The sequence below is a fragment of the Danio aesculapii genome, chromosome 11 (genome assembly GCF_903798145.1).
Source record: "Danio aesculapii chromosome 11, fDanAes4.1, whole genome shotgun sequence".
In the NCBI taxonomy this organism is placed as follows: Eukaryota; Metazoa; Chordata; class Actinopteri; order Cypriniformes; family Danionidae; genus Danio; species Danio aesculapii.
The window spans coordinates 19,275,860-19,289,532 of NC_079445.1; the positions used below are offsets into that span (position 1 = coordinate 19,275,860).

Below are 13,673 nucleotides of genomic sequence, written 5' to 3' on the forward strand. Positions count from 1 at the left end.
GTTCGACATTGCAGATCCTTTGATGTGACTATTGTGGATGCGTACATTGCGGTATCGATGCTGAAAGGATGTATTGTGCAGCTCTACTTTGTATGTAATTTTTACAATTAAATCTAAGTCAATCTATTCAAGCACTTACATTTGTGATTTGCTGTGAACACACCATTTATTATTAGTAATGCAAGATCAAGATATTTTTCCAAGTAACTAGTGAAGTAACTTATTACTTTTTTCATTTCCAAGAAAATATATATATATATTTTTTTCAAGATTATCATTTTTTGTTGTCTTCCCACAATATTCACTGGAATCATCTGCACTTCGGTTCTGTTTTCAATTTCATTTCTGCCCTTTTTTTCCTGTTTATTGCAGAGATAGTTATTATTTATATCAGATGAACATGATCTGCACTACTGTTTCATATAAAGAGATATTCTTCACACATCGCTCAAATGAAATATTAGATGCAACTGAATTATGTATTTTTGTTCTTTCACAAAATGTTTTGTGAGGAAACTATGTGGATTGGAATGCATATAAGGTAAAATATTCAATATCTGTTTATACTGAACTATTTTTATCAATGCTCTTCAATATTAAATTGACTGAATACATTTTTGTAATCAGCTCTTACATTTTCACAGAGCTCCGCCTTGTTCATTTTGTTCCTGTTGCTTTTCAGCACCTGTCAATCATCTGTACTTCCTCCGGTTGTGTTTTCAATTTCATTTCCTCCCTTTTTTTTCCTGTTTATTGCTAAGATGCCTGCAGGACACGCTGGTTCATCTTTTTTTGAGTTCCTTTATGATTATGTAACAGTGATAATGACTTGAAGTTATTATTCCATGTAACATTATTCTGTATTTTATAATTCATTGTTTTGGATTAGAGATTTGTTGAATGCTGTGGACGTGTGACCAGATTTAAACCTTTTTCTAACACCAAATTGTTGGCTTTTATTTATTTATTTATTTATTTATTTATTTATTTATTTATTTATTTATTTATTTATTTATTTATTTATTTTCATTCTTTCTTTCTTTCTTTCTTCCTTAATTTGTATTATACAGGGTGTCCACAGGGTCTTAAATATAGGTTTTAAATTTCAAAAACAAAGCATTACATTTACTGAAATGAGCTGTTGTAGAGGTGTTTTAAATCATTTTAAACAGGTATTCCTTTTCCCATGTAAAGCTATCCAGTCACCTATCCAACCACCAGCAATCTATCTCAGTAGAACGTTTAACAAATGTTACACTTTAAACTTTACCAATATGATTAAATTATCTTCCTAACAATACTATTTGTTTAAATGTTCTCCATTTAGTTTTTAGTTTATTATAGTTTTTAAAACTTCTTTGATAAAAGAAAAGTTATGTAAAAAAAAAAAAAAAAAAAACGCATGTATACAATGAGTTTGCTTGTTTTGACACATTATTAAAAAAAAAATATGCAGCTAAAAATAACTAGATTTTTATTTATTTATTTATGTATCTTTTATTTATTTATATTTTTATTTAATATTTATTTATCTTTTTATTTATGTATGTATGTATGTATGTATGTATGTATTTAACATTTATTTATTTATTTAATATTTATTTAAATCAGGCCAATTAAATAAGCATGTATAAGTCTGAAGTGTTATTCATAATGGTCTTATAAAAGTTTTTAAAAGTCTCAAATTTGACTTGATGAAACTGTAACAAATCAGTCACTGTTATTTCTGAGCACACAGGATATGGTCCTTATGTCAAAATCTGTCAAAATTATTCATATGGCACAATACAGATTAAATGTTTCAACAGTGTCTCATGACAAGCTATTATTTCCTTAGTCGTCTGCTTTCATCTCAGCAATGTTTCCTTGATGAAAGAAATTATGGCAGAATTGCTAAGATGTGTCATCAAAAATCTAAACCTGCCTGTGGAGATTGATGTAATATTTAATATCAAATTACCACTCCTCTTTCAATTTCATTTCTGTTTTTCCTATTTATCTGTAAGTTTGTTGAGGTTATTGTCTGTTAAAGAGAAATCAAGATGGTTGCAGACTAGATTTGAACCTGAATCATCCACATTAGCACCACATTGTGTGTTTTTTGCCTTTCTCTGTTCTCTTAACATTTTTCTCTCTCTTTTGTTACTTCAGAAGCGAAGGAGATTGTCCTGAAAGCTCAGATTTTAGCGGGAGGAAGAGGGAAAGGAGTGTTCAACAGTGGCCTGAAAGGAGGAGTGCATTTAACAAAAGAGTGAGTACCTGCTCAGACCCACTTTCTGAGAGGATAGATCCTGCTTTTAAAGATTTTTCCCCCATCTAATATAAAGAAAACATCTAAAAAAATATATAATGTTTGTTTTGTCACTCTTTATCAGATTGTGTCTGTAGATTTCAATTATTGTACATTTTCTCCCTCATTGAGCCATAAATCTGCACTTCAACAGCACTCACATGCACCAAACTTCAGTATTATATCAATATTCTGAAGTATTTTTTTCAATCACACAAAATATACTTCATTATATACATTATTTTAATCTACAAATTGTGAAATTTATTTTATTTTATTTTTTTATTCCTGGCTGTTTGAAGTATTTACAGTATTATGGGGTGACTAAAAAAGAGAAATCCAAAATATAAAAACTGTTCACTATAATGTGTCAGGAAAAAACAAAACATGAATTTTATACCTTACTTCATTCAATTTTTGTTCTGTAAATGTATGCAAATGAGTGCATTCTTAATTAAATCATGTGTAATTTGCATATTTAAGCATAACATTTTAGAAAACTTGTGATGCAAATAATATTTTCTTAATGTAATTATTCAAATGGGTAAGAATGGTGATAAATGTTCATTTTTCACACATTGCATCACCTTAAAACTCATTTCTGGACACCCTCACCAAGAAAATCCCCCAAAATATCCTGCTGCGCTCAGCATTTGTGATGTCCTTAAAACTCTGTTGTAATGCAGAATGATGGATTTCTTGGCTGAACAAATTATAAGCATGATAGAAACCATAAAAATGTTGTGAACAAACCCTTGAGAATGAAGGAGACGTGTGAAATATAGCAATCTCTAAAAACTTTAGCAGAAAGCCATGAGTTTTCCTCAAGTAGGGGCTGATTTATGACTGAACGTCTGTGTCGTGAATCACTGTCACATAGTGTACTTCGGCATTCGGGATGAAGAGAATCGTCCAGAGAAAACACTCTGAAACGCAGCCTGATCTGTTTTATCTAGCAAATGAGCACAGCTCTTTCTCTGTCCCTGAGAGATTGCTAGAGTTTGCTAGTATGTGTTTCTTAAACTTTTAGTTGTTGGTTTGTACCGTATTGACTTGCAGTACACTAGAAAGATCACAGGGAATGATGAGAGATTTAAAGAGACTTAGGGCCCTGTCGTACACCCGGTGCAATGGGGGGCTTTTTTTTTGCTTTATTCATGACAATTTGCTTTTGTATAATGTTATTATTAGTAGTATTATTTATTATATGCATATATATATATATATATATATATATATATATATATATATATATATATATATATATATATATATATATATATATATATATATATATATATATATATATATATGTATATATATATATATATGTATGTATGTATATATATATATATATATGTATGTATGTATATATATATATATATATGTATGTATATATATATATATATATATGTATATATATATATATATATATATATATATATATATATATATATATATATATATATATATATATGTATATGTATACTGTATGTATGTATGTATGTATGTATGTATATGTATACTGTATGTATGTATATGTATGTTAGTGCTGTCAAAAAAATTACTAATTAATCACACTTTTTTTCAATTAATCACGATTAATCACATTTAAAAGACCGAAACTTGTAATTTTGGCTATTCGCAAGACAAAAAATCAATTTAAATTCAAAATATAATTGTTTGTTAGAATTTTTGTTTAACCTGTAACACAGATTTCTTCATGTAAACAACATAAATAACCACCGCTACCCACTGCACTAACATGACACTCTATATATATATATATATATATATATGTGTGTGTATATGTATGTGTGGGTGTGAGTATGTTTGTATGTATGTATATGTATACAATATGTATATAATATATATATAGGGCATCATGGTGGCGCAGTGGGTAGCAGTTTCCCCCACAAGTCCAAAGACAATTGGTATAGGTGAATTGGGGAAGCTAAATTGTCCGTAGTGTATGTGTGTAAATGAGTGTGTATGGATGTTTCCCAGTGATGGGTTGCAGCTGGAAAGGCATCCGTAAAAGGGCTGCATAAAACTTATACTGTATAAGTTGGTGGTTCATTACGCTGTGGCGACCCCAGATTAACAAAGGGACTAAGCCGAAAAGATAATGTATGAATAAATGAATATACATAAACAATAATACGTATACATATACCTTGCCAATTTAGACGGGGCTTTTCGTAGAATGAAATAGCACAGTTGCATCCCCCCAAAATATATATTAATCATAAAATAGTGAAAATCTGTAATAGTATGGCAAAACTCGCATTCGCATGCAGTTTCATCTTATATTGTATAAAGTGCACTGCAACTTTAGGTGTTGTATGCAACAATAAACATTGTACAATATGAAGCACAATGTTTGATCTGCAAAAAATGACGGTTTGTTTTACAGCGTGTCTACAGCAGACTCACTAAAGTAAAGCCTGTCTGTATAGATGTGACAAAGAACACGCTGTACATCATTTGTCCTTTGTGTCAGTACATCATAAATTAAGTGAAGCATCAGTTTACTGTCTGAGATTTATCACCCGTGCCACACCACATCCACTTTTAAAGTTTTAGTGTCTTTAGTTTTGCCACATTATGATCGTTTTGAATCAGACTTACTCAGTTGATCAGTTCAGGGTGAGTTATTTAGTTTGCAATTCTCCCTCCCAGTCATTTTTCAGTTAAAAATAAACCTGGATTCATTACTGTGATGTCTTTTGTAGCGCTAAATGGCATGTTATTACTGTATTGTTAATATTACAATCTGTAAATAAAATTAAAATAATCACAAGAGTTCTGTTTGGTTTTTGTTTAGATTTTAGCCTTTGTGTTTAGATGTTTTATTTAGATTTTAGCCTTTGCAACTTTATTTTTGTTTACTTTTATAGCCTTTGCATGCTTTGTTAGTGTTAGTGGCATGTTACTTAATGGGTTTTGATATGAAATTCTGTAAATAAAATCAAAACATTCACAAAAGAGTTTAATGAATGAAATATAAGTGAATTCCAACTATATGTTGCGCTCTCAACAAATGCACAGTAAACATTGATTATCAAAAACGCCTCCTAATTCATTGACTAACACTTCATAGAAAACAAAAATGAGGAGGAGGTTTACAACAAGCCAGTACAAGGAATATCCAAAAATATCCAGGAGTATAAATACACAGGACATGATTAACTAAATGACAAACGGGTGAGAACACAGGTGGAACTAATGAACAAAAAAATGGCAGGAAAACAGAACAAAGGAATCACATGATAACACAGAAGCAACATGAAACAACATGACATGGGCAAACATGAAAACCTGAACCTATAAATGCAGCCCAAACATTTTTTAACATCAATTAATAAGTGTTTATTGTGCAGTGAATCAACATATTAGAATGACTTCTGAAGGATTTTGTGACACTGAAATTTGAAGTAATAATACTGGAATTCATCTTTAAAAAATCCACAAATATGAGCAATATAACAGGAGTGGCAGTGGGATATGGCTGTATATCGGCACTGGTAGGAGGTGAGCATTGGTTTGAGGCTGCAGGCCGAATGCCTTAGTGTCCCACCAGTGATGATACACAGCCATATTGCACTGCTATGAGTGTGATTTTGCATTCATACAACAATTTGACGGCATAATCGTGTATACAAAAAAGAAAATCAAACACGAAGAGTCTAAAAATCCTTTTGTATGAGGAACTATTTTCTTCCGCCATTCATTCACATCTACAGCTGACATCAGAACAGCAGAAACTATTGCGAATTCACCAACGTCACTTTAGAGCTAAATGATTCTCTTGCGTAATGTCTAAAGTGATGACAAAAAAGAGGAATTTGCTCTCATTTTAAGATTATAAGGCTGAATGGCATAAAATGCCATCAGTCTACAGACATTTCCTAGCATTTCTCTGTTGCAATCGGGATATCGCAATAATTAACTCCGAAAAAGCCAAAGCAAAGCAAACACTACCAGATTACTATAGTATAAATACAACATACAAAAGAGAGAGATCGACTTTGAATGCCACTTACCTGTTTTATAATATTTAATAAGGTGTAACTTGAGTTTTTTTCTCCCCCTAAGCACTTATTATGCGGTCTCTGTCGTCATCTTGTGACAGAACGTCAACCGCCTTAGCTCTGCTCAATGACAGGCTGATGGCCACCGACTCGCTGTATCTCAGAAATTATGAATATTTAAAATAGCCACTATCCTTATAAATAAACAGCATAGGTGCAATCCAAACAACTACATTCTCGCCGAAAAAAAAAAGCCTCAAAAGAACATTATGTTGTCCAAAAGCTGCAATATTTGTCAAATTGTAATATATACATGTAATATATATACAATATTAGATATTATATATATATATACTACTGTTTCAGAAATGCACAAAACAGTAAAACTATGTTGCTCTGTTTCAGTCCTGCCATTGTTGGAGAGTTGGCCAGTAAGATGCTCGGCTACAATCTGACCACCAAACAAACGCCTAAGGAAGGAGTGGAAGTGAAAACGGTACAGAGAACAGCACCTTGTTTATCTCCTAACATAATTTTCTCCCTGCTTAATATTATTCCACTGAATAAATCAATTTTACTCTTGAAAGTGAAATTGTCTCTTTCTCTTTCTCTGCACTCTCCTTTTCTTCTTGGCTGCTGAGGAAACCTGTTTCATGCTGCACCAATTTTCAAACCTCCTTATGCTGTTTATTAGATAAATTAAATGCCATAGGTCACTTCAGTTTTATTTGCTTTTATATAGTTTGTTTTATTCAGATTTTAGCTTTTGTTTTTAGATTTTTTTTTAGATTTTAGCCTTTGCAGCTTTATTTTGGGTCACTTTTATAGCCTTTGCATGTTTTGTTTATTTATATGTTTTTTGTTAATTTATCTATTAAGTTTTTAGAATGTGAAATATTTATTTATCCATTTGTTTGTTTGCCTTTGCTATTTTGTTTTTAATTTTTGGATTATTTATTAATTAATTAATACATTTATACTTCAGCTTTTGCATTATTATTAGTTTTAAAATATGTATTATTATTATTATTATCATTATTATTTAGATTGTTATAGTTTTTCTTTTTATATTTAATAAACAGCACCTTGTTTATCTTTCGCATGATTTCTTCCCTTTTAATATTATTCCACTGAATAAATAATTACTTTTGCACTTGAAAGTGCAATTCTCTCATTCTCTTTCTCTCTACTCTCTTTGTCTTGCTGGCTGCAGGAGAAACCAATTCATGCTGCGCCATTTAAAATGCATTTGTCTTTTTTTTGCTTTCTGTCATTTTTTTCTTTAAAGAAAAGTCTCTTTTGCTATTAGCCGAGTTAGATGTCACAGGTCATCGAGATGCATAAACTGTATGAGTCAGAGCTCGGTTTGCAGGCAGTGTTGGTAAACAGCCATTTCCATGTGTCACTAACAAGCAGAAATCTCATTTTCCTGCCTGTTTCTCTGCTTCTCTCCATGTCTGACACTCGGCGCACTCCTACAACCAGCCCGTATGTTTATGACGGTTTATCTCTCTCTCTCCCTCAGGAGGTAATGATGGCTTCCTGCACTTAGCATGTGTTTGTCCTCTCATCTTTAAACACGGCCTAGAGTTTCCCATTATCACCCGCTTTTATTCCTGCCAGCTTCTCCTTGCACATCTGACCCGTTTTCGCACAATGCAGTCATCACTTTTTGTCTTTTTCCCACCCGAAAATAAGCTTTAATAACAAATGGCCAGCGAATCCTGCGTTGCAGCGTAGGTTATTGTATTAACTATTACAAAAATAAGAGGAACAAACACAGCACACCGCTGGCTACACTGTGGTATTGTTGTGAAAATTAACTTTAACCTTTAATTCCCACAGCCGAATTTCCATCTGTCAGTGATAGTAATCTTCGCGTCATGATCAGTCTAATGTCTGAAGGGAAAGGCACGTTCAGGGTTTACCAGATCCAGCACTTCATATATGGTGATGTCCCATATCGATGTTGATGCATCCAGGCAAAATATCTGAACACAACGCGATTCCTTTATTTGACTCTGAGTTAAAAAAGGATCAATAGATTTGATTACGGTTCACTTTCAGATTTAAACCTCAGCTGGATGGTTTCATTCACTTAGTGTTGTCTTACACACTGCATGGAAGGTCATTTTCAAAAACCCATAATAGGGGCTCCTAAATTAATTTCACCAATATTTTGATGAAAGTTCATAGTACTTAATAGTAATAGTTGTGTGAACTCAATTTGATTGCATGAAGTCAAACTTGCACTGATTGAGTTGAAACATGCTTTTTCCCAGCACATGGCTACTGTGTTTCAAATTATAGATTTTGCTTCTGGTCTGGGGAACTTTGGTTAAAAAGTATTGAAACGGATCACTTCATTGACAGTTAATCCACATACATTCTTAAAACTAAGCGAGCGGTATATGTTTGACTTTGTGCTTTGTTTTTGTTCATCATTAAATAACATTATGCTCGGTATTTTAATGTAATATTCAAATCACAAGCATATTTTAACTCTCGAGTTCACTGTGTTTTGTTCATTCAGGTTATTTCTCTTTACGGAACAGTAATACATCCGAAATATTGCTGCATAAAGGCTTGTTTGGAGTTCAGGGTCTGCTAAAAGTAATTTGTTAATTGCTAAGTTTATAAAGCAACCTCATTGTACTCAGTTCATCAAACACTTTACATATTGACACCTATAATCCAGGAAAAGTTTAATGGGTCCTAGGACAAAGGTGGATAAGGGAAATTAATGTTAAAATTAAGTGTTATTGTGTGCAGAATTTCTGTGGATTTTTTAAAAGTCTTATATTGCTTTACAGTGAATTAAGTCCTTAAATAGGTCATAAATCAAAGCACCAAGTCTTAAATTCATATGATCATGGCGCACATCTTTTGTAGGGAATTGTTTTGCACTTCATTAAAATAATTCTGCAGTGAAGATCATCATCACTGGTGCCTTCAGTGTTCACCATGCCTGAGAATGAGCTGTATTACTACTACATTCAGGACACCATTCAGAGATGTGTTGTACCTTATAAATACAAATTTCCCTGTATTTGTAATTCTGTGGGATGCACTGTGTTTATAATACAGTGATAATGTGTAGTCCTATGATGCTAAAAAAACAACATGCCTTTGGTGTCGATATGCTAATGTGAAAAGCATTGACAGTTTATCATTATGATTAAATAACGTTTTAGGTAATATTTTTGCTGTTATTAGGGTTTGAGTTTTTCTAAGGTGAACAGTCAAAACTATTTTATTTACGTTACACTATGAACACATGTATGAGCACATAACCTAGCTACTAGCACTAAACCAAACATTTTGTCAATATTAAACACTGGATATACCACCCAGATACAACTACAGTTACATACTTTATGTAAAATGAATTTACAACAAGCATTTATAAATAGTTTGGACTAGCTTTTGCAGTTGGACATTGCTTTACAGTGACATTGATGGGTGAACATTAGCCATGGGGGGGAGTGTCTTTTGTCTCTCCAGTTGTGAAATATTCATGGCTATTGTCAATCCCATGCATATAGCAGTGCTGACCCAAAAACTGACTTTACAAAATGTAAATCATTGTAATGATTTATTTTTAATGACAGAACAAAATAATTTTCACAAAATAGTGAAGTGAATATTGTAGCCTACAAGACGGGTTACTCAAAAGTCTTATTCAGGCCCATTCAGTGTTTTTTTTTTTTTTTGGACTCTTTTTCAGCTCAATTTTTTTTCTCCAGACGCTAGAGACTATGGTCTTTAGCCTCCTGGTTTGGTGCAGTAGGACTGGTGGGTTGCACGTGGGGACTCGTCCGGAATGGGAGTGATGTTTAGGGGGGTGAGTGTAACAGAGGCCAGCTAGCGAAGTGCTATGCAGGTAAACCTCACTCCTCTGACCTATGAAGTTGCTTTAGTGATAGACGCTAGAGACCATGGTCTTTAGCCTCCTTGTTAGAGCAACCGACTTTCATGCAAAGAATCGCTGGTTTGATCCCAGCTCAGACCGGGTTGGGTGCAGTGGGACCGGTGGGTTACATATACAATTGATGTCAGAATTATTCGCCCCCCTTTGATTTTTTTTTTCTTTTTTAAATATTTCCCAAATGATGTTTAACACAGCAAGGAAATTTTCACAGTATGTCTGATAATATTTTTTCTTCTGAAGAAAGTCTTATTTGTTTTATTTTGGCTAGAATAAAAGCAGTTTTTAATTTTTTTAAAAACAATTTTAAGGTCAAAATTATCAGCCCCTTTAAGCTATATTTAATTTCGATAGTCTACAGAACAAACCATCGTTATACAGTAACTTGCCTAATTACCCTAACCTAAATTATTTAAACTAATTAACCTAGTTAAGCCTTTAAATGTCACTTTAAGCTGTATAGAAGTGTCTTATATTACTTGTCATCATGGTGAAGATAAAATAAATCAGTTATTAGAAATGAGTTATTAAAACAATTATGTTTAGAATGTGTTGACAAAATCTGCTCTCCGTTAAACAGAAATTGGGGAAAAAAATAAACAGGGGGGCTAATAATTCAGGGGGGCTAATAATTCTTACTTCAACTGTATATATTCTAAAAAACGCAAGCATGTACACCCATCTGCCTCACATATTATTGTAAAATAGTTTGCCCTGAATACAAAACAATACATATTGACTAATAAATAGCTGAAATTAGCAAAAATATCAGGGCATGTCAAAACATCTTAGGGACCCCTAAATCACCTCAGACCCCAGAGGGTTAAAAGAAAGTTCAAATTAATTGTAGGCCTATTATAAACGCAACCCTTGATGTGTTCTGCTCCCTATAATATGTAGGTCTAAACATATTGATGTAATGTTTTACCCTCATATTTTATTTAGTAGGTCTTAATTGTTTTATATAAGTTAGTCATTAAAGGTGTGCTATTTTGTAATTTACAGAGATTACACTTACATTTGTACATTTGTTGTAATTGTAGTGAAAAGTAGGGGCTGTGATTTGGTTAAGGATGAGCTGAAATAAAGAGCATTCACTGGGCGATACTGTGTGCATTCAAGTGAATAAAGATCTCTTTGATAGTTACATTAATACAAACTATTGCTACTGTAACTAACCCTTAATCATTAAGATTTGAGTTGATGTGACGTTTACGCAAACAAATGACTCATTAATTTTTTCAATATTTTATTCACAATGTTATTTGTCAAACACATGTAGGACAAAATAAAAAAGTTAAATTCTACTAACCTGTTTAAGCAGATGGATTTGAGGTAATACGTTTTCACAAATGTTTTGAGTAATGTGAATTTGTCAGGTTTACAGTGTAGGGTGGATTCATATGATGGTGGTGTGAGAAGAAACAGAGGTGCGATGCAAACAAAAAAATAAATAAATAAATGTTTTGGAAATGACAGCCAGAGCGTGGATCTCACACTGCATTTAAGGTGTCACATTTGCTATTCAAGAGCCCTCTGGTTTCTTTCTCACTTGGATGCGTTATTGTATAATGAGGTTTTCTTCATGAATTCAGAATTCAGTCACTGTTTATTGAGAGGGAGAAGAAATAGCATGTTTTGTAAAATTGGAGTTCTCCTCCAAGCCTTCAGGAAATGTTGTTTTATTTCATAGTAGCATTTAAGCTTCATGTGACATACAGTGTGAGCGAACATTTTGCTATTATGTAAAATTACACGGTGAATGTCACTGTGCTTCATTGTTTAAAGGTACACAAATTCATGCAGAAAATTGTCATTATGTTTCTTTCGGGATGGATTGCTTTTTTGTATATTTGTTCTGGTTAACCATTTCATATGAGGAATTTAATTTCAAAATAGAAACTCAAAGTTTCAATAATAAATTTTGATGTTTGATGCGGCATGACAGATTGGATGGAGAGTAACTAGTCAATCATTACTCTTTACTACGAGTTATTGCACCAAATAAGTAAGAATGAATATCTCACTTCTCATATTATCACAATGTTTCATGCGCGGAAAGTCATCAGTAAAACAGTATATAAACACCTAAACATAAAAACCAGCATGCCTTTAGTGTCGATATGCTGATGTGAAATGCATTGGCAATTTATCATTATGATTTAAATACATTTTGGGTAATATTATTGCTGTTATTGGGTTTGAGTTTTGTTTTTTTCAAAAATAAACAGTCAAAATTAAGTGTTTCATCTGCAGAAAGTCATCTCATATTATCACAGTGTTTCATACACGGAAAGTCATGAGTAAAACAGTTTATAAACACCTAAACATAAAAAACCAACATGCCTTTAGTGTCAATATGCTGACGTGAAAGGCATTGGCAATTTATCCTTATGATTTAATTACATTTTGGGTAATATTTTGCTGTTATTGGCGTTTGAGGTTGTTGTTTTTTAAATAAACAGTCAAAAGTGTTTAATCCGCAGGAAGTCAGCAGTAAAACAGTTTATAAACACTGATTATTTCTTTACTGTTTTGTGTTGCTTACTTTGATTTAACCTTTGCCTCTTTTCTTATTCATTTTATTTTTAGCCTTGATTTTGGCTTTTAATTTTTTATTTAGCCTTTGCATTCTTGTTTGTTTTTGTGTTTAGCTTGCTTTGATGTTTTAGTTTATTGCATTTATTTAGTTTTTGTTAGCTTTTTTGTTCTCTTTATCTGTGCCTTTGCATCTTTTATTTGCTTTTGCTTGCTTGTTTAATGTTTTAGACCTTGTTTTCTTTACTTTTGCTTAGATGATGTTTTATATGTAAAGGGCCATGCGGACCAAGCCTTGATTTTGGCTTTCAATTTTTATTTTAGCATTTGCATTCTTGTTTATGTTAGTGTTTTGCATGCTTTGGTGTAATAGTTTATTGCATTTAGTTTGTTTGTTAGCTTTTTTATACTTGATTTGTGCCTTTGTGTCTTTTATTTGTTTTTGCTTGCTTGTTTAGTGTTTTAGACTTTGCTTAGTTTATGTTTTATATGTAAAGTTCCATGCAGACCAGAACAAGATTCGCTCTCGCTTTTCAACAATGTTTAATGCCTTATGATTAAACAAAATGTGAGCAAATGTGAGTGTACCCATCAACTCACAAAATTGCAGGTGTAAAAATGTATAAAAACTCACAAAAACCATATTCAATCTAATGTCAGGGAGTGATTTTGCACGTTCATTTGGCTCATCGCTAGAAAAAAGCGTTGATGTGAATGGCAAAAAGTCTCAAAACACTGACATTGAATGCAAAAATTGTTCCAGTCTGCATATTTAAGGTAAAGATAATCCGTATTACCCAGATGAGCCTGTTATTAGTTTAGTCGATTATCATCTGGTAATAACATAACTTTGAATGTCCTGACCAATCAGAATCCAGTATTC

General features: G+C 32.4%; 1 protein-coding gene across 1 annotated transcript in view; it reads left to right on the forward strand.

Moving 5' to 3' along the window:
* Positions 1–13,673, forward strand: part of suclg2 (succinate-CoA ligase GDP-forming subunit beta) — a 245,992-nt gene that overhangs the window by 87,295 nt on the left and 145,024 nt on the right. The window contains exons 3-4 of the mRNA XM_056467784.1: positions 2,152–2,251; positions 6,730–6,820. Of these exons, the coding sequence (XP_056323759.1) occupies positions 2,152–2,251; positions 6,730–6,820 (191 nt within the window). The remainder of the gene's footprint in view (positions 1–2,151; positions 2,252–6,729; positions 6,821–13,673) is intronic.